This window comes from Lissotriton vulgaris, chromosome 12 (assembly GCF_964263255.1).
Source record: "Lissotriton vulgaris chromosome 12, aLisVul1.2, whole genome shotgun sequence".
NCBI lineage: Eukaryota > Metazoa > Chordata > Amphibia > Caudata > Salamandridae > Lissotriton > Lissotriton vulgaris.
Window position 1 is genome coordinate 93,740,777 of NC_141700.1, and position 19,871 is coordinate 93,760,647.

Consider the following 19,871-nt stretch of genomic DNA (forward strand, 5'->3'; position numbering starts at 1 on the left):
CAGTCTCTGCGTGGCTGGGCGGCGCCGACACTTTCTCCCCGGCCCCTAACTCTGACATCATTATTTCTCAGGCAGGAGGCGGGCCCCGGAGCAGGTCTTTTTTGGGGTAAAGGGAAGATTTGAACCAGAGCTCCGGGCGCACCGAGGGAGAAGCCATCCTTCCGCCTGCAGACCGCCGAGATCCTGCTGGACAGGAGCGGGTGGGGGCGCAAGTCATCAATTATTGAGAAAACACGGGTTTAACTGGTCCCTCACCAAGCGGCGCGATCGATGGACGACTTAAGTGCGCCGCGAGCGGGTAATTAATAGAGGGGCGGCTGGGCGTCCGGAGACGGGGGGACAAGGGGCTTGACAGCTTTCGGATCATCTGAAAAACTGCAGGGTGCGCCTGAGGTCAGCTGGGCCGTTATTGACGTTAAAGCCCGGGACAAGAAAGAGTTGTACAGGGGGACAAAGGAGCCACGCATCGTCCGGGCGGAGAAGGGCCGCTGTCCAGAGCAACACAGTCCTGTGTCTGTGGAAGCCTAGTGCTAAGAAGGCGGGGTCCGAGGAGAGGCGCTTCGGCTTAGGACCCTCGAGAGAGCTGTCATCCGGAACATCAGATCTCACGCTCCCCCGGACATCGACTGGTTACACTGCACAGGAGAGGCCCCGCAGTCAAGGCGCCGAAGTTAGGGACCGTCCGGTCAGCTGGCAGCCGGAGTATTTGATTTACTGCACCCGGGAGGCCGGCCGGGCCGTTATTGGCAATAAACCCCAGCTGCGAGGAGGAAGGCTGCCGGAGTGGCATCCTGTGGTCCCGCGCCCGGACTGGGCACAAAGTTCCCGGCCGCAGGCTTTGAGCGGTCCTGATTCCACCCCCGATCCCTTCGGGGTCGCCAGCCGGGCGCCTGCCCTCCACCGTCCAGACCATACCGGCCGCCTCCCGCCCCTGTGCCCACCTCGCCCCAATGAAGGAACCGGACGCCATTAAACTCTTCATCGGCCAGATCCCCAGGAACCTGGAGGAGAAAGACCTGAAGCCCATCTTCGAGCAGTTCGGGAAAATCTACGAGCTGACGGTCATCAAAGACAAGTACACCGGCATGCACAAAGGTAAGGGGGCGGAATCCGGGGGTATCCAGGGCCCGGGGCAGGACTGGGGGGATTCAGGGCATCCACGCAGGTCCCACCCGAGCGCAGGGGCCACCTGCTCCAGCGCTAACCAACCTTTGGGGATAATTAAGATGGCCAACCTTAACTTGTTCTCTTTTATAGATCGCTGGCGCCCAAGCTCGAGTCTTCCAGGCGCTGTAAATGGCATAGCTAACGCATTTGTAGCTATTTCATTGGCATCGGGCGGATGATGAGCCAAGTTACTCCTGCTGAGCCTCAAACTTGGCAGTCTGGCTTGGTGTGATGTGAGATGAGAGTGAGTGAGTCAGGCAGAGGCCAAGAGTTGTCTCACTGACAGAAGGTCGGAACCAAAAATATTGTGTGGACAGAATATTGTGTCAAAAGTAAAAAGGAACAATATATCAAGAAGGTCAGTGCAAATAGGTAAGTATAGATTTACTATTCCTAACTCCACCCCTTATACATGCCTTGAAGATATAGCTATCGTCAAGGTACACATATATATATGTGGAGTTATATATAGTAAAACTTTACCCACCTATAGAAAGTTACCTTCAGAATTTTTTTGTCATTGTGTCAAGACTATCAAAATTCTTTCTCACGATATTTTGGGCTCGGATGTTCTGTGTAAACACCCCAAGAGTTGAATGAGCCTGTGAGAGATGACCTGCCCTGCCACAGGACGTACTCTTTCGTCAGAAGGAACCGAAACGGTTCGACCCTTTTGACAATCCTGTCCACCAAGAGGCCTGTGAACGAGGCTGCACATGTACATACCCCTCCAAAGAGTACATGCTGTCCTGGGGTTACAAAGGGGCCTGAGCACCCCGAACCCTACAACCCACACTCTCCAACCGCCCTCAAGACCCCAGCGTATACCTTATCCAACAAATAAAATGGAAGTAACCAGGGGAAGGGAGATATCCTGGGGGTGGGAAGGCGGCTCAGTGAGGTACAACCAGTTGGACATTACAACCACCCCCCCCCCCCCCATCTGTTTCAGGACCTAGGGTGTAGCGACTGCCGGTAGGAGGACAGACTGTGTGCTCAGGAATATGAGGTGTCTGCAGAGCTCTGTCAATGAGAGTGTGGGGGGGGGGGTCGTGTGTTTACATATTACTTGTGCGTACGTTAGAAGTGAGGGCATAATGTGTTATGATAGAAGCATGCGTCTATATGTGTATAAATGTGTGTGTTCAGGATACATGTGTATATTGTGTACATGTGTACACCTACACACATGGCTTAGTATAATGAGTAAATGAGTGTTACATGTGAGAGTACATCTAGTTGTGTGTGCACATAAATGTATTTGGTGCCTCATTGTAAGTATGGATGCATGTTATGCGTGCCAGTGACGTGTGGGTGTGCATCTCTGTGTATGAATATATGTCATGGGGTTGTATGCATAATATTGCAAAGTGGGTTTGCATTAGTGTACCTAGGTGAAGTTGTGGCTTTCTGTGACTATAGAAGTGACATGTATGTAGACACCTGCATTGTACACTTGCGTCTGTATATGTGTGTGCTTGTGTGTACTTCACGGTATCTTTGAATGACTATATGTGTGTGTATATCCATACATACTTGTGCACATGGCTGTGTGTGCATGTCTTTGTGTTAACCTGGTCGTGTCTTGATGAATATGAGTGTGTAAGCATGTGTGCGTACATAACTGTGCTTTTACAAGGATAAGCATGTGTGCTTGTGTACTTTGCACACATGTGTATATCTCTAACTACGTGTTTATAAGAATTTCTGTGACTAATCATGTGCAATGTATGTTACCTAGTACATGCGAGCGAATGTATGTGTTTTTATTAAACTGGCTGTGCCTTATGAATGTATGTGCCTCCATTGTACACGTGTGTATAACAAACTGTGTGTTTAATGAATGTGTCGGTATACATGCATAGTACATGTGAGCATCTATCTGTATTTGTCTGGGTCTTTGTATACATTTTGTGTGAGTGTGCATGCGTGCATTATGTATGCAAAGTTACAAAGTACGGGAGTATAAGTGTGTCTATACATATATCTTTGTCTTTATATGAGTGTGCAAACAAAACATACATAGTACATACTGTATATATGCGTGTAAATATCTAGCTGTGGTTCTGTATGAATTTATGTGCATGCATACATTGCATATGCGTCTTGGAATATATCTGTGTGTGTGTGTGTGTGTGTGTGTGTGTGTATATATATATATATATATATATATATATATATATATATTCACATATATATGTGTGTGAGTGTGTCTGTCTTTATATGAATGCTTATGTATACTTCTATTGTACACTTGTATCTACTTTCGTGTGTGTCTGTTTATACGAATGTGTGTGTATTAGTTGTACGCATATAGATTTGCGTACGAGCCCATATATATTCACCTATTCGAGGCGCCAGGGATGCTTTTTCCGCCGTTGCTCACAACAACCGGCGCCCTCGCTTCTGTCCCTCATATGCACATCTCCAGAGCAGCAGTTTCTAACCCCGGGATAAAAGCGTCCCAGAGAACACGCGTTGTTACCAGCATCGCCGGGACGGGGCTGCGCGCGGATAAAGGAGCTGTGACAGATGGCCGGGAGGGGGAGGGAGCGAGGGAGGAGGGAGGGAGAGAGGGTGGGAGGGAGGGGGGAGTGGTACCCAACAATGGAGGGCGCTGAATACACCAAGATCCCGGTTTAAACATACACACAGCAGGCCTGGCGAGGCCCCGCCAGATGCCCCGACCCGGGGGACCCGGCAGGAGCCGGAACGCGCAATCAGAGAGCAGCTGGGGGCAGACCACAGCCAGCATCTAGATTTCAAATACGGCTTCTATTTACAGCACCCTATTGTGACCCCAGTGCGAGGCACGCCAGGGGGAAACAAGTGTGTCTAAAAAAAAAAAAAATTGTTTTAATTCTGCTCTGCCTAATTCTCTGCCTGCCACCATCGAGGGGCTGAGGGCCGCTGGGACTTGCGGAAGTTCAAATAGATCAAAAGAACAGCCTGGGCTATTAGCAACAGCGGCAGCAGAAATAAAAGGCGTTCGCCTTTTTATTAAATCCATCAGCTGACACAATCCAGCGAAACTATGCTTTGAACAAAATGTGGAAAAAAAACAACGGCTAGAAAAAGCGAACCGTCAGTTTCACAGCGTGACCATTAAAGAGTTATATAGGGGTCGGTAATGTGAATAGGGCGTATAAAGGGTGTATAAAGTCGGGCTGTCTCGTGTGCCTATAGAGGGGTGTATGATCTGTGACGTCAAAGGGCTGTCTGTTTCAATGTCAGGTGAATATGGTCTGTGAAATGAAGTGACCTCAAAGCATGTTTTGTGCGTATTTAAAAAGTCTGTGACCTCGGAGGGGTTACTGTGCCAATACCTGGTGTGTCTGTGCAATTAAAGGGCCTTCTCGACCAAAGAGGAGTGTATGGGGTCTGTGGAATGAGATGGTCTTTTATGCCAATGGGGGAGGTCTGTGAGGCCAGAGCGTCTTTGTGCCAGTGGGAAATGTATAGGGTCTGCAAACTAAAGAGGTCTCCATCCCAACGGGGGTTGTATATTGTCTTTGAACCCAGGTGTGTTGATTTGAACCAAAACTATAGGGACGGTGTTTCGGGGCCTGTAGTAACTTTGTTGGTGTCGGGATGCAAGACCCGTGTCGTGTGTGGGATTTTCACGAGGTCGGTAGTACTGTTTCGTGACTAATTTCCCTCCTACTTCCGCTTCCGGTAAGAATACTCCTTAGCTGACATTCTGACCCTAAGTGTTGCCTTTAGTTTCTGACCTGGGCTCAAATTTCCTTTCCCCACTCACAATCCCTACGCCAACCCGCCTTCCCCTTCTTTTAACATTTGTAGTGTACTTACTATTGATATTCTTGTTTATTATTACATTTATTATTTAGTATTCTTAAACAACGCACACTCTGAATGTTCTCCTGGCGTCTAAATAAAGATGTTGTTAGTACAAAACCGAGTGGCGCTAATTTCTTTGACCTTCCAAGGGAAGGCGAGAACACGCCCTGCTTATGTTACTGTTTTTCGAGATTGAAAGCTGTGTATATGCAGAGCTCAGCAGCAGCCACTTAACCCACTCAGCTATCTCTCTAAGACTGACACCCGGTACTACAAGGCTTTGTGTAGATCTCCTCAAGCGTCTTAGAGAGATTGAAGGAATTGGCTTGCTGAGTTGGCTTACATCTGCGCAACAATGGCATTAACCTGCTGAACTATGTTCATGACGTGTAAACGTTTGACCTGTTACTTTGCGCGTGTCCTCGCGTTAGGTGTTCTCCGCTCCCCAGGTTGTTTCAATCGAGTTCAAACATAGGTGATTCGGTTCACAGAAAATTCCCAGGGACTGTCACAATAATCATCTATCTATCTATCTATCTATCTATCTATCTATCTATCTATCTATCTATCTATCTATCTATCTGTCTGTCTGTCTGTCTGTCTGTCTGTCTGTCTGTCTGTCTGTCTGTCTGTCTGTCTGTCTGTCTGTCTGTCTGTCTGTCTGTCTATCTATCTATCTGTCTGTCTGTCTGTCTGTCTGCCTGCCTGCCTGTCTGTCTGTCTGTCTGTCTGTCTGTCTGTCTGTCTATCTATCTATCTATCTATCTATCTGTCTGTCTGCCTGCCTGCCTGCCTGCCTGCCTGCCTGTCTGTCTGTCTACACATATATATATATATATATATATATATTTATCATGTATATCGCTCTACAAACATCGAATAAGAATAAGATATATTCTCTTCAAAAAGATTTTTTTTCCTTTTACCTGTTGAAGCATTTAACCCTAGCACATCAGATTATCTCAGTGTATGGACTTTAAAAAATATATTTAAATGTGATAATTATTAAATATGGACTAAAAACACTCCTGCATCCACCCCCGCCCAAATGTCAGTGCCATTAGTGAACTGAGGCAAGTCAGCGTTCGTGTACCTTATATGTGACCTATATTCTTATAATGAAGGGGGCATATTCATAATCTAGTAAATGAACCACAAGGTTCGGTTTTTGTAGAACATGCTTCCCGAACAACTATTGCAAGGTGCTCTCTTATGGAATGATGAATTAAAAGGAGGCGTGGTCAGGCACAATATTTACATATGGTCAAGGCGGTCTGTGGCTAGTCTTTGCTTCGTTTTTACCAAACACCTCCCTAGTAAGGTCGAACCCACACCCAATGTCCTAGGATGTGGTCTGATTTTTCTGACATTGGCCAATCACTATGCCAAGAATATCAGTCCAGCCTATAAGAAGATGTCCCACTTTCGGAACACGCCCAATGCCACTGGAAGGCAACAATGATCTGGCAGTCATAGGGTGGGACAGCCCTTTCAGATAATCTCCTAAAATCTCTATATCTGTCTCTCTCTTCTGCCAAACAGGCGGCCTTCTCGAACCATCTGCCTTTCCAGAAGGTCTCATCAGGCCCGATATTGGCCATTAGGCCATCGGAGCCCGTTACAAGCACGTATGAGCAGGGCCAACAACTCTACTGGGACCCTGAGGGCTCCAGTTGCCGTCTACTTGGTCCTGGTGAGAGCGGTTCTGCCTTGGACACACCAAAAAAGTTTGAAAAGTTGATGTCAGCCCATAACCTTTGGGATCAAGGTGGTACATAGTCCAGACTAATTTGCAAACACTCTGGTTTGTCAATACTGTTTCCCTCTGGGCTTCTATCTCTATATTTATATTTTTTTTACTCAGGGGAATCAAGGCCAATGGAATAAGCGGAGTCTCCTTGGATCATATAGTTTGGCCAGGGTGGGAAGTTTTGATGGGTGGGTACCCTGGACCCACAGCTGGTATTGTAATCAGTAGGCCACACTGCCAACTTTATGCCATCCCTTACTGGCTGATTGTCCCCAGACCCCAGCCCTGTATTTCATGAAACCATTTCACGGCCCACCTTGCGTAGTAACATAGATCAAAATAAAGAAAATATATTGGTGGAACCCTCAGATGTCCACTTCCACCTGGAACATGTAGAGTCTAATTATAATCCCATTGGTACAATTCTGAAGAAATGCATAGTTTTGCACTTCATGGAATTGCAGACAACATTTTTTTAAACTTTTGTAGGTAATAACCATTTTACAGCTTTTGTGTGGAAAATGATTCCATAAAAAAGTTGGGGGTTTGCATGCAAAATTAAGAAAAAAACAAGCATGTTTCGTTTGTACAAGAGGTCTGCAAACCTGCAAAGTTAATTTTTTTGCATTGCAATGCATTTTTAAAGTTGTTCGTAGAATTGAATAAACTGTACATTTTCTGAATTTACATTTTTCCATTTTCCATGCCATAAAAATGCAGTTTTTAATCTTTTGTGGGTGTGGCAAACAGGAAGAACACCAGTTGAGCGCTTCTGCAAATACTCAACAAGCCCAGGTAAAACAAATAGGAACTTACAGAGACGTTCTTTGGGGGAGACCTTTGAAAGGTTTGCTTTTACTGTGCCTTGAGTTAGTAAGAGTACAATATTCAGACGAGCCGGATGCAAGGAATAGTGAAGGTCTGAGCATTAGCAGCACACTCACCAGAGCTCAGTGGGCAACGCCCGTCGACACGTTTCGGTCTCTTTGGGCTTCCTTCAAAGCTTCTAGCAGGCCTCCAACTACAGGAGATGATGCATTATATATAGATTAATAGGTAGATTTATAGCTCCAGCTATGTATTCTCTCCAGGGCAGGGATACGGCACCTTGAACAAACAAACAATTTGTCTTTGATCCTGAAGCTTCAAATGTCATTTCGCTTTGTATTTTTAACGCCTCTGGGATCTTTTCAGAGCAAATTTTCCCTTTCAACTTCTATCGACTTGAACGTTGCCCAGGTTCCGCATACTGTTTGATTTCTTTCAATCTTTTCTTTTTTTCATTTTTGAGTAAATATATATTCTTTAAACCATACCCCTGGCTTTTTATAACCGCTTTTATCATTTGTAAAATATTAAAAGATTTCTAACGAAGAGCTGAAAAATGTTTTTTTAATAGACCTCTTAAAAAACATGGGTTTAAAGGATCAAAATATGGCTTCCCCTCCCCTTCCTCTCCCGGCATCTCTTCTTCCCCAAACACATCACTGGCCAATATCGGATTAACCGTCCGGAAAAGGGGATTTCTTTTTATATCACAAACAGTTACATAATCCAAAGCTTTTCCATCAAACAGATTTTGTTATTTGCTCAGAAAGAGATAAAAAAAAAAACCCTCCAAAAATAAACGGGTAAACATGGCGCGCGAACATCAAATATACTCTGCGTGGAGGGAGCAGCACACAGGCAAAAAAAAAAAAAATGAAGTGCTGGAAAATGTGAGATCTCTGAGGACATCATTATCGCCATGATACAGAATAGATTATGGGAAGAAAAAAGCACTTTTCCTTTTTTTTTTCTTTTTTTTTTATACCGATGCTAACAAGAACCACTGAACCTGAGCAGCAGAAACGAACAAACAAAAAGCTGGAGACCAATTCTGGTCCACAAGGTTGTAGCAGGCATGAAATCTAGGTGGGATGCTGTTAAAAAATCAAAATATCTCAGCCGGTTAATGCGCCTGTTGAAGTGATATTAGTGCAACTGACAGGCCCCAGGGTGAAATGGCAACTTGGCCAGTGTAGCTTTCATCCTTCTGATGTTAAAGGGAACGTCCAGTGAAGAGCACAACTTACAATTGCAAACAATAAGGATTCTAGAATGTTCCATTGTTTGATGACGTCTGCTCTGGTTTTGGAAAGTATTGTGACATCATTCGCCGGATTTCCCCTTTAGAATTGGTAACTGTGCATTAGTAACATCTGATCACAGAGCTGAGAAGTTGTAAGGTTGTGAATGTGCAAAAAAATTTGGTGTTAATATAGGGTGCTCCACTGAAAAAAATGTGCATAAATATAAGTTAATAGTTCCTTGTAATATCTAATATTTCCAAATTTTTATGTCTTTCCAGGATGGGATTTTAGGGGCAAAGAAAAAAAATAGACAGGTTCCTGGCTGTTATTAAATACCACATAAAGCTGTGTTTAAGAGAATTAGGATATTTTGAACAGTGTCCCTGCGTTCAACCTTTGAAGAAAAAAGATACCCTAAAAAATTAAGGTAGGGAATAGAAGGGCTCCCAGAAGCAATTTTTCCCCGTTACCGAGGTGATGAGTTTCACAGTTATCTCGCATACCTACTATTTTGAGATTGATTGTGAAAAGTCTTTCGCTGGCGCGAAGGGAGAAGCGTGGAGAGTTCAGGTGTGAAACAAATCCGCCAGCATAGCACAAACAATGATGTCTCCCGCAGGCTATTGTGAGATCACGCCTAAATTTAGGCCGCGGTATCGTTCGGGTGGGGTGGGATTAGTGCAGGTTTACTGGTCACGTATCCTGTTCCCTGTTTTTTGTTTTCTGTTGATTAGGTGGATTGGGGATTTAAATAAATCTACTCTGAGTAGCTAGAACTGTTTCAAGGGTTCGGCTTTGGTTGATCATAAGATGCAAAAAGAGCACACTGTGTGCTTGACCTCTGACCTTTACAGAAACCCGAAGTCTACTTTTGGCTTTGAACGCCTCTCAGATTGGCCGCCAAACCTTCGGAACCCCGCCTCTCAGATTGGCCGCCAAACCTTCGAATCCCGAATATCCACATTATAGATTTCAAAATTGATCGCATTACCATATTTCTATATGATATTGATTGTGGTATGTTAGTGTGAGAGGTGCATTGTGGAATGAAAACATTACCCAAACTGAAGCCCAGTCTTGCAGTACCAGGCTTTTCCTAGAATCAATTTCTTAAACTCAAGCCCCCTTGACTTCTCTGTTATCCCACAGAGTCTTAGCGCACCAATTCTTAAGACCCTTATTGTAAAGCGAGACCTGGGAGAAGATGAGGGACTTCTCTGCCCTTTTTCCGGGTGTGTCCAGTGCTTGGCCATGGGGACAGGATCCAAACCAGATTTTCAGGACAACCAAGGAACATTGTAAATTTCTTATTAACATTTATTGCATGAAAATTGATCCATTGCCGTTATTGTGAAAATCTACCACGGGCAAATGTTGGACCATTCTTTGATGACACCCACCCTTGATCCTGCGTTCAATGGTATTTTTAGAAAGTCCGCGATAAAATTTACTCTACTTTACACACACACGCCACAGTTGTGATTCTCAGGCTACGAGCCGCCACCCCCAGAAGGATTTAAGGACAGGTGTGCCTAGGGAGGACGGCATCTGTGTAGCCACCGTAAAGATTAGAAGCTTATGTACTCAAGGCCGGCTGATACCATTAGTGAAATTACTAGCCTAAAAATACAACTTAATCTGAGCACAGATCCCGGCCTTCCTCGCCTTTTGATTTCCTCGGCCGCCATCTTTTGCGCTGTCTTTGTAAACCGCCCTTGAGCACCGAGTCACATAACTTTGGCTCCCCCCAGGCACATTTTCTATTAGCCCTTGTGATTAAGTCATATTTCCCTGTCCGGGACCTTGGTGGGGCACAGTGACTTGTGATTATGTTTCACACACACTTCTCCGATTAAATCCCATTTTTATTAATTATCGTAAGATGTGATTGGAGGGCCTGTGACCTCTGAAGCAGGAAAGCTGATTATTTTCAGGCAGAGGGGGAGATTAAGAGGAGGCCAGCTCAGCTGCTCCCTACTCTGGTTTTAAGTGACATAAATTGGAAATATATTTCATCCAGTGATCAATTTGTGCCGGGGGTGGGGGGGGGGGGGGGTTACATTGGGCATCAGCACCTATTTGGGGGCTTGGGACTTATTTTTCATGATCAGACTTTGATCCCAGAGCAAGACAGAAAGGCAGAAGAGGAAGAAGGGAGAGAAAAAGACCTGCAACAATAAGATGGAGACAGAAAGTGCAGAGTGGTGGAAGAAAGAGGCATGAGATGGGATCAAGATTGGGCAGCCTCGGCTTTCGGCACTCGGCAGCACCAGTGGCGGGCTCCTAAGAAGAGCTTTGGGCTCCTGCACTTATTTTATTTTATTTATTAGTTTTTATAAATGAAGCACTGATTTAATTTTCTGGGAGCTCTCGAGAGTGTAACTAAGACCACTGCGAGGCAAGAAATTAAGTAATTCATTCCATGTTCCCTTCTGTGACGAATCAAGGAAAAGAGTAATAACACCCAGGTCAAAACACGCCACAGGCACACGCCAATTTACAAAAGATGACTAGGTTGTTTAAATAAATTTAGCTCGCTGACTGGATCTGCCATGTCTTGGCCAGATGAAGACACCCCTATGTTGTAAAACAGAGATTATATTCAAAGGAAAACCACTGCAGGAGCCACAAAATGGCCGCATATTTAGAAGATTTTTATTGCAAGTCACACTTGTCCCAAGAAAGATGTACACAGGAAATTGACTCACCCTCTCCTTATGGAGTAAAAGGGGACTCTTGTCAGGTGAGAGTGACTGTTGGTGTGTTGTGTTTGGAGAGCTTGAAGTCAGCCAGTTCTGTGTTATTTTGTTTATGACACTTAAATAGTGCACAACTGGGCATTAGTTTGGTATCGAGGACTATTCAGTGGTCCCGGATGACTTTCCGTACGGCGCTCAGGATTCCACTGCTCACCAGAGTCGGAGTAGGGTTGTGGGCCAGTGGTGTTGGTAAACGGAGGAAGAAGGTACCTTTGTTAAGTGATTTATCAATACCAGTTGCTGGTGTTTTGCAGAGGGAGGCCTGTTGAATTGATCATGGTAGTTTAGGTATCGTCTTGTAAATATGTGTGTCCATTGGTGTGCAAATGTGTAGTTATTGCAGATAGCTGGCTCTGAGTTTCCTAGGAGCAGGTTACTTGCTTGTGTTGAGTGTGTGATCAGCCTTCAATATTTGTACTTTGTACTGGTGCCCTGCATGTGGTTGGTTTGGTTATTGAAAGAATTTGAGTCTTGGAGATACCTTGACACCTACAGAGCATGAGTAGGTTATCCATATTATGTTGCTGTTATCTATATGCTACAGCCCAGAGTTCCCATAAGTAGTGTTCAGTTTGTGTAGATAGGGGGAGGTATTCTGGTGTCAGATGGAAGTTGGTGGAAGGTCTTTCACTTATGAACACACAACCTCAAGATTAGGCCTGGGCGGTGAACTTTGCTCTGTTCGCAGAGTTTTCTACACTCCGCAGAGCTCGCGGAGTGCAGAAAACTCCACTTCGCGATGTGCAGCAGAGTTTTTTCCCTGCTCGCGAACGGTACATTCAAGATCGGGAACTGTAAGTTCGGGTAGAATTTCTACCCAAGCGGAAGGAATACCAGCACAAACTGCAGTTCGCACTGCACTACGCCACTTGCGGAGTTGTTTTGTAAATTCACTGAGTTACGCGTAGCAAAACTCCACGAACTACGCCCAGGCCTGCTCAAGATGTGACCATCTTGGTTGTGGGTGTGTCTAGTGCTCCGACGATGAGGATATTCTAAGCCATTTTGGAGCCATAGACAAGGTACATATTTTGCAGAGTCCCAGGCGAATTCTTTTTTACATATGAGAAATTCTCCAAATTTCCATTACTCGGACTTCACAACATTTTGGGAGAGTCGTGGGCACAATTTTGTTTTTACATAACATTTGCTTGCATAAGACAACTGAAGCACAAACTGTTACTGGAGACATTTTCAGCAGGAACCACAATACTGCTTGTATCTTTTGACTGTAAAGCCTTGCTCTCAATTTTCACTCAAGATGTCAGCAAGTACATTTCTTGAAAAATTCATGTAATTTCAGATGTGGGCAGTATTTCACCACAACAAATTGCAATTTCACACACCGCTAATCGTTCGTCCGTGTCCATTTTTTAATAATTACAAAGCCGGCGGCCATTGATGGGTAAAGAGCGAGTATTGAGTAATTGCATATTGCGTGTGCTTTTTTTAAGCTGTCAATGAAAATCTAATAAAACATTTTTAATATGATTTGAATCAATACATCCACAAGCGATATTGTCGCGTGTGAGAAGAGAGACTTTTACGTTGCCGTAATTCGCTATAATAGTAATCAATAATAGTATTCTTTTTGGAGCTGCATAATAGCCCATTGTGGCATATTTGAGTGTGTCCTATATTTGTACATCACATGCTAGTGCTGATTTACTTCTGTACAACCTGTTTTTGCAGTTGCAAATGTGGTATTAAGAGCTAAACTGAAATTCCCAGGATCACACAGTTTTGACAGATAGAATACACGAGAATACCTCCCCTCCCCCCGTGTAAGGATTCCATAGTCTACATTTTATAGGTTGGTCCTTTTTTTCTCATGTCTCTACTTTTACTCATAAGCGTGTATTTTGTACCTTTTTTGATTTTCCAGATCTATGTGCTTTGTATTACACACCAGTTTCAAGCTATCTTATCTTCGAAAGGTTGGTTGCACTAAACTTTTCTATTACACACTCTGTAAGGGAAACCTCGTTGAAACCCTATTCTTTGAAGTTTTTGAAGACATGACTGGTGTGAAAATCAGTGATAACTATGATTTTAATTTCTGTAATGGCTTTGTAAGCATGTATTTTATGTCAGTGATCTTTTTCTTCTTGTAAATTGGTTAGTACAAATAAAAAAGGGTTGACTGTCCAGAAAATTATTTGCAGCTGACGCAAAAAATGTATGTTTATTGAATAACGGTTTGCTACCACTTGCATGATAGTGTAGTGTAATAAGAAAGGCCTCTCGGAAACATCTGTCAGTCAAGATGTTAAACTGAAACTGTTTTGTTCTTTGATTGCCTACCTTGAGTAAAAGATATGGGCTTGCTGGGTGGCATGGAGTTAATTGCATGGTAGGCCCAGTGGCCAGAGTGTTCGATTAAAGCTTCATTTTGGCTTACGGTGGAGCAACACAAGTCAGTCGATAACTCATCGCCTAAATACGGTGTGAACAGCGGCAGAAGTTTGAATTCCACTGAGGTCAACTCATCTTTCTGTCCATCCGATGTTGGTCAATTGAATACCATTGAATTGAGTAGTAGTAAAACCTGTTGTATACAGTGCTTAGAGATGGCAGGAGTGTTCTATGAAGCACTATATAAAAGGTAGTTGTTATCATTTTGACTATTATTGGCATCCATCTATGTGCCCATAGAGCACGCTCCAGTGGGGATGGGTTGTCTGGCCCTTTCGGAAGTGGACATTTCGTGTTGCCCTGGCAACCTCCATAGGTCTGGACCGTGACACACTTTGTGACTGAAAAGCAGTTCTGGGTGAGAAAAGACTTGCGCTGTCAATGATAGTGGTATGTTTTTAGAGTTTGGTGCCATTTAATTCAATCTCCTTGTCTTAAAATCTAGATTTCCTTGTTGCAAAGTAGAGAAATCCCAATTCTAGTGCAGTGGAGTTTGTATAGCTCTTCCATACCTCTTACAAGGTTCAAAGCACTAACATATCTGCATCTCCTCTCAGCAGTCGTCCGTATTTGAAAGCAGGGCGCGGAGCCGGGCGAGGCGGATCACGCCCGATGTAAGCAAGAGTCTGCCCTGGGCAGGGGCGATGGGATTTGAAAGCACTTGATTATGAAACAAATGGATTTAAGTAAATTGCTTTCAGGCCTGGAATCAGATTGGATTTGTGTTTGGCCGCACAGACCAAAATGGAAACGGAGGCAGCGGAGGAGGCAGCTTGGTGAAGAGGAGGAAGACCTTTAGGGGGGCTCAGGAGATGAGCCCTCCACGCTGTTAGATTGCACTGAACCTCCCCCACACTATAATGCATTCCTCCCACCCCCTGCTGCCTCTCCACAAAGATGCCCAGAATTACTCAGTGAGAATTTACATATCTACCTCTTTTGTTCCTGTCAAGAATATGGGGTTAAATCGCTCAATAAAGCTCTGCAGAGGCCTGTCTCGAGTGGAAGTGTTTATGGGGAGAGCGGAAATCTTTTTTTACTCACAATACGATGAAACCTTTCTGAATTTTCTTTACTTGCCATACAATTAAAATTGTTTGGTATTAGCTACACCTTGAGCTTTATCGCACTACGCTTAAAAATTTCTTTGAATTGCACAATTTGGCTTCGATTAACTGAAAGCAAAAGTGGATTTACTGCGATCGGACAATCCCTAATTAGATCTCAGCCCAATCTAATTCCTGCTGGAATTTGAGCTAGTTCTGAGGCCTACTGACCAATGAATGAACCCTAATTCCTTTTGTGACCCACATCCAGTCTAAGAGACTATTGACTTGTGAACTGGGATTAAGGTAGATCTGAACAATGTCTAGGGTCTACTGGTTCTGTTTTAGAGCTCTAAACCTCTCAGATTTGAACCAATCCCCAGACCTGCTACTGCAAAGATTCATCGCTAAAGTTTAGCGAGATCAGAACATGGCCTAAAGTCTTCTTCTGTCTGACCCACTTCACTCAGCTGACTCTACGCTAAGGTCCACTCAGACCCTATAAAGCCCAAACCACACTTAGCCGAACTAGGCCTAAGGCCATCTCGTATCCCAAAGCATCCCTGTTACCCCCCTACATCCTAAACAGCCCTTTAACTTTTTATATTTAAACCAGCCCTGGAGGCAACTATCGCCCACCGAGATCTGAATCTTCTTTTGACCCACTGATATATAAATAAGCATTAGGCCCTACTGCTGTATATGAACCAGCCACAAGGCTTGGAGGGGTACAAAAAAGGCAGAAGGCCTACTGAGATCTAAACATGCCTTAAGCCCTACAGAAATATGAAGAAGCACCAAGGCCTTCAGATATTCACATTGGTGACAAGATCTGACTTCAAAACCTAGGTTAAAGTTGAAGATTAGTATTAAAGAAATCAACAAGGAAACAAACTACTCCAAACATCCAGAAAGCAAAAATATGGGATAAAAACAGTAGCAAAAGGGCAAAGAATAAGATAAAAAAAAATAAGGGAACTAATGTGTTATGACGCATTGACCTCTCGTGACTGACTTCCTTATATGTGAGTAAACCAGAACTCGTCAGTACAAGAAAAGACTCAAACTCCATCTTAGATTGAAGTTTGAAGTTTGTTTATTTTTGTATAGTTAATTAAAACCAGTGCAATACATGCTACAAATATTCATAAAACGTCGTTGTTTAAAACCTTTAAAAAAATCAAGAATTAAAAAATTCATTACAATTTAAGAGATCATCAATAAACTGGTTATGACACGCTTTTTCACTAACTGCTGGGAAGAACTGATCCCTGTTTTAGCTTGTGTTCGTCCGTTTCGACCATATGCTGTGTTTAGCGCATGGACTCTGCTTGCACAAAGTTGTCCGCCTGGTGCTAGATGGACATATTTAATTTAGTGTTATTAGGTCCTATTCTCCATTTGGAATTCAGCCTGGCTCTGTAGCGTTTCCCACCATTTTACTCATTCTCTGTTCGACCACCGACAGAAATTTCGCAAATCTGCAATTTAGTTTGGTGTTAGATTGGGAAGCTCAAATAATGTTCCGTGGTCCATCTACCTTCTCGAAGGGCTGGTTATGAGGCTTGTGCTTGTCCACTCCCTTTTTAGAAAGTCATGAAATTTGTTTGGAGATGGAAGAAGTAGCCCAACTTTGATCTCTTCCATTTCATGGTGAAATCATGGACCTCCCTGCCACCTTTTCTGCTTGGTGCTTCGTGTGACTTGGAGAAAAGACCTCACGCGAACGCCGAGATGCCGGAGCAATCTGGGCGATGCAATCAGTCAACGCTCACTCTTCGGATGTTCAACGCAAGGATCGGTGCTATGTTTCTTGAACAGATGCAAACTTCAGCAAGATCTAAGCATAACTCTTGGCCCAGATGTTACACACTATTTAAAATGCGCCTTCCTGCAAATTTCAACATTTTTGCTACCAGGCAATTGTCTCATGTCTGCCTGATCACCCACGACAGCTTTTTGTCTTACGCCTGGAGAAATCAGTCCTCGCTGGGCTTGTTTTCAAGTTATAAGCCTCAAGGGTACCCTGGGGCCATGGCAGGGGGGCAGGGGGCAGTGGGGAGGGCTTTTTGAATCTCTAGACGTAGACACAGATAGCCGCATGGAGGATCTCCTATCAGGCACTCTATTTAATCAGGTGCCAAGCCTATTATCCCAGTTATATTGCAGCCTGACCAGCAGAGTAGGAAGGGGCATGCAATTTGCATAGTTTTCCATAACATTTGCATGCAATTGGCATAGAAACGGAGCAGTATGTCTGCCTGCTTTTAGGCCCGTTAACGTAGACCATCTCTGGTTTTTGTGTGCGTTTGTAGTTTTCGTAATTAACTTCTTTTTAAAGCATTTTGGCAGTCGCGGACTATGATGGGTACCTGAATTGGGAAGGAGGCCTTCTTTCATTGGATCATAACTTATGATTCGATGGGTCGCGCAGTTAGATTGGCATTTAGAGAAATGTCGCGTGTCTGACTCTTCCCAGCCAATTTCAGTCTTTTAAAGAGTGTGTTTCCTTTGTGCCTGGGAGGTAGTATGGAGTATGTCCCCCACCTGAATAAAGGAAATGTGGGGGCGCCCTCTGTACAAAGAAGGGGAAAAAGCGGCAGACCCCAGAAGCCCAGATTCACCTCCGGGACATCGACGGCCAAAAAAGGAGCTGCTCTTCCAAACCAATGCAGAAGAACAGTAAACCAGGAAAAATGCGGGTAGAGAGGGCGGATGGTGGAAAAACTAAATCGGATGGAGAAATCGCTCAAGGATGCGCACCCACCTATTGACCTGCGTCAATATTTGTCCTGCATTAGAAATGCTGCAACTCCTTTTAAAGGCAATGACCAAGCTGAATATATCTGAATGTCCATTTAGTCCTATCCACTGTGTCCAGAGTTAATGACTGTGGACATGCCAAGAGTTAGGGTGGCTTGGAGGGGATACCCTCGATTAGGAGGATGCCTTCGAGTGGTTATGATCGGGATATGAAGCAAACACAGAGATGATGGATGGAGCGTTAAAACTTTTCAGAAACTCACCATTCACAGATCTGGTTTGAATCCATCATCATTCTTTAGCTCACTTCACCACCTCAGTTCAGACCCATCAATGTGCAAATCAGTCTTGGCCTTGTGCCTCATGAGAACAGTCCAGCCCGAACTGTACAGTCGGGATATGATACAGAGATGTAGATGAGATGTGGTGTAGTAGTTAGGTTGAGTTAATGTTAAAGTTAATGCTAAGGAAGCCCAATTACTCAAGACAGCTCTCCACGCACTGGGAATAACACTGCTTTCAAGCTTTCCCCTCTTACCTTCCCAGGTGGCAAAGTCAGGAGAACAAAATCTGAACCTTGGTTCTCAGAAAAATTAAAAACTGCTAAAGCCCGCTGCAAAGCGATTGAAAGAAAATGGAGGAAAAACTATTCTACTGAACTTAAGGAAACCTATAAACTGGAACTAAAATCTTACCAGAGATTAATAAGAGAGGAAAAAAGTCTCTTTTATCAGAGTAGAATTGAAGAAGCCACCAATCCAACAAAAGAACTATTCCGGATCTATAAGGAACTCACAGATACCTCTAGATTAGATACCCAGGACACATACTCAAACGATTTATGCGAACAAATAGCGGATTTCTTTGTCAAAAAAGTTGAGAAAATTCACGCTACCTTTCCCATCCCCTCTACATCCAGAAAGGAAACGTCCCCCTCTCAAAAAACCTTCCTCACCCAATTTAACACACCTGACAAAGAAAACCTGTCTAGCATAATCAATAGTATCCACTCTGGCTCCCCAAATGATGTGTGCCCTCTAGAAAAAAGCAAGGACATCATGGACCATACCCTCTTGGATCAAATAAATCAGATGATAACCCTCTCTTTTAAAGAATGCTATGTTCCGGAAGCTTGGAAAACTGCTCAAGTTATCCCTCTAAAAAAAAAAAACCCAACATCCCGGTTACCCAATTTCAAAATCTTAGGCCAATTTCCCTCTTGCCACAATGTGCCAAGATAATTGAAAAAGTAGTAAACAAGCAACTGATGGCTTTTTTAGAATTAGAAAACGTACTCCACCCTACTCAATCCGGCTTTAGATCTAACTATTCCACGGAATCAGCTGTTTTGTATTCCACGGAATACATCCGCAAGATGGTGGACGAGGGTGAGACAGCAGCGTTGGTCATGTTAGACTTAAGCGCAGCTTTTGACACTGTGCTACATGCCACGCTGCTGTCCCGACTCTCAGACATCGGAGTGAAAGACCATGCTCTGGCGTGGATTAAATCTTTCCTTACGAAAAGATCTTTTCAGATACACTGCCCACCCTTTAAATCATCTTCTCGAGACGTGAGCTATGGGGTTCCACAGGGCTCCAGTTTGAGCCCCACACTGTTCAATATCTATATGGAGCCCCTGGCTCAGGTCGTAGAGAACTTTGGGGTGGGCATTGTCAGCTACGCTGATGACACCCAGCTCATGTTTAAGCTCACTCCTGATACCGAGAAATATGCCTCCAATTTCTCGGAATGCATGGCTGCTGTCGCCATGTGGATGGATAACAACTGCCTCCGGCTAAATGGAGATAAAACAGAGGTGTTAGTGGTAGGAAATAAAACCTCTCTATGGTCGCAGGCGTGGTGGCCCACAACATTGGGCGATTTTCCACACCCCGTTGAAAAGGTGAAAAACCTAGGGATTATGATCGACTCTGATTTGTCAGGAAAATCCCAAGTCAACAAAATAATAGGCAAATGCATCGGTACGCTAAGAATTTTAAGAAAAATCATCGATCTCATCCCTACTGAAGCTAGAAAAACCATTGTACATGCGCTCATCACACCTCATTTGGACTATGGGAATGTTCTCCTATTA

At 44.1% G+C, this 19,871-nt stretch overlaps 1 protein-coding gene across 1 annotated transcript in view; it reads left to right on the forward strand.

Moving 5' to 3' along the window:
• Positions 1-119: 119 nt before the first annotated feature.
• Positions 120-19,871, forward strand: part of LOC147673481 (CUGBP Elav-like family member 3-B) — a 61,110-nt gene continuing 41,358 nt past the window's right edge. Inside the window, exon 1 of the mRNA XM_086945512.1 lies at positions 120-1,095. Within this exon, the coding sequence (XP_086801638.1) occupies positions 951-1,095 (145 nt within the window). The 5' untranslated portion in view covers positions 120-950. The remainder of the gene's footprint in view (positions 1,096-19,871) is intronic.